This window comes from Arvicola amphibius, chromosome 1 (assembly GCF_903992535.2).
Source record: "Arvicola amphibius chromosome 1, mArvAmp1.2, whole genome shotgun sequence".
NCBI lineage: Eukaryota > Metazoa > Chordata > Mammalia > Rodentia > Cricetidae > Arvicola > Arvicola amphibius.
Genome location: NC_052047.1, coordinates 85,279,243 through 85,280,513, shown reverse-complemented (window position 1 = coordinate 85,280,513; position 1,271 = coordinate 85,279,243). Strand labels below are relative to the sequence as shown.

At 42.3% G+C, this 1,271-nt stretch overlaps 1 protein-coding gene across 1 annotated transcript; it reads left to right on the top strand.

Annotated features, from left to right (window-relative positions):
- Window positions 1-408: 408 nt before the first annotated feature.
- Window positions 409-745, top strand: LOC119800508 (cAMP-regulated phosphoprotein 19-like). The gene has a single exon (XM_038310706.1). The coding sequence runs from the start codon at window positions 436-438 to the stop codon at window positions 724-726; it is 291 nt and encodes a 96-aa protein (XP_038166634.1). The 5' UTR covers window positions 409-435; the 3' UTR covers window positions 727-745.
- The last annotated feature ends 526 nt before the right edge of the window (window positions 746-1,271 follow it).

Sequence of the window (1,271 nt, the reverse complement as noted above, 5' to 3'; positions counted from 1 at the left end):
CTTCCAGGTTTCCCTTCTCTCTACCCGTCATCTTCCCTGGAAGGAATTACTGATGTGTGTGCTCCGTATGCAGGTTCTGGGGATTTGAACTCAGATTTTTACACTTGTATATCAAGTACTTTACCTATGGGCTCACCTCCACAGCTCCAGTCTTAGTTGATGTTCGTATTCACTTTTAAGAATGAACCATTAGGGGCTGGAGAGATGGCTCAGTGGTTAAGAACATTGCCTGCCCTTCCAAAGGTCCTGAGTTCAATTCTCGGCAACCACATGGTGGCTCACAACCATCTATAATGAGGTCTGGTGCCCTCTTCTGGCCTGCAGACATACACACAGACAGAATATTGTATACATAATAAATAAATATTTTTTTTAAAAAAAGAACGAACCATTAGGCGCTTTCCCGATGCAGCCTCGGCAGAGGAGCAGAAGGAAATGGAAGATAAAGTAACTAGTCCAGAGAAAGCTGAAGAAACAAAATTAAAAGCAAGGTACCCACACTTGGGACAAAAGCCTGGCGGGTCCGATTTCTTAAGGAAGCGATTGCAGAAAGGGCAAAAGTATTTTGATTCTGGGGATTACAACATGGCGAAAGCAAAGATGAAGAACAAGCAGCTTCCTGCTGCAGCCCCGGATAAGACAGAGGTCACTGGTGACCACATTCCTACTCCACAGGACCTTCCTCAGCGGAAACCATCCCTGGTTGCTAGCAAGCTGGCTGGCTGATTAAAAGAGCTGAACTGCATGAGTCTTCGAATGTCCTTTATTTCTCCTTTCTGTGTTCCTTACCCACTTTCTGTTTCCTTTCACTCCCTGTCATTTGAGACTGACAGCTTTGCAGATAGTGGTAGTGTGTGCTGCTGTCGTAAGGGAGCATACATATGTAGAGGTTTTGGTTAGTTTAACAGTGCACTGATGCAAAGGACATGTAACAGCATTAAGTAATTGATGTTATAATAATTGTACATATTACCTAGCTGGTGTAGGGCTGGCTCCAACAAGTAGCAAGCAAGTTTTACAGCTTTAACGTTCTGGCTTTCCTTACTTCCTCATAATTACAGCTTTGTATGTTACTCTTATTTAATAGAACCTCTGTTGTATTGATTTCTTCTGTATTTTCCTTTTGAATTTTGTAAGACAGAAGTTTAAGACCACAAGTTGGAAGACAAGTCACATAATTCAAACACAAGTAAATGGGCTGCAAAAGATTTGAATAACTGCTTGGACTTGACGGCCTTAAACCTGCTGTTTCAGCTTTAACAAGAGCATCT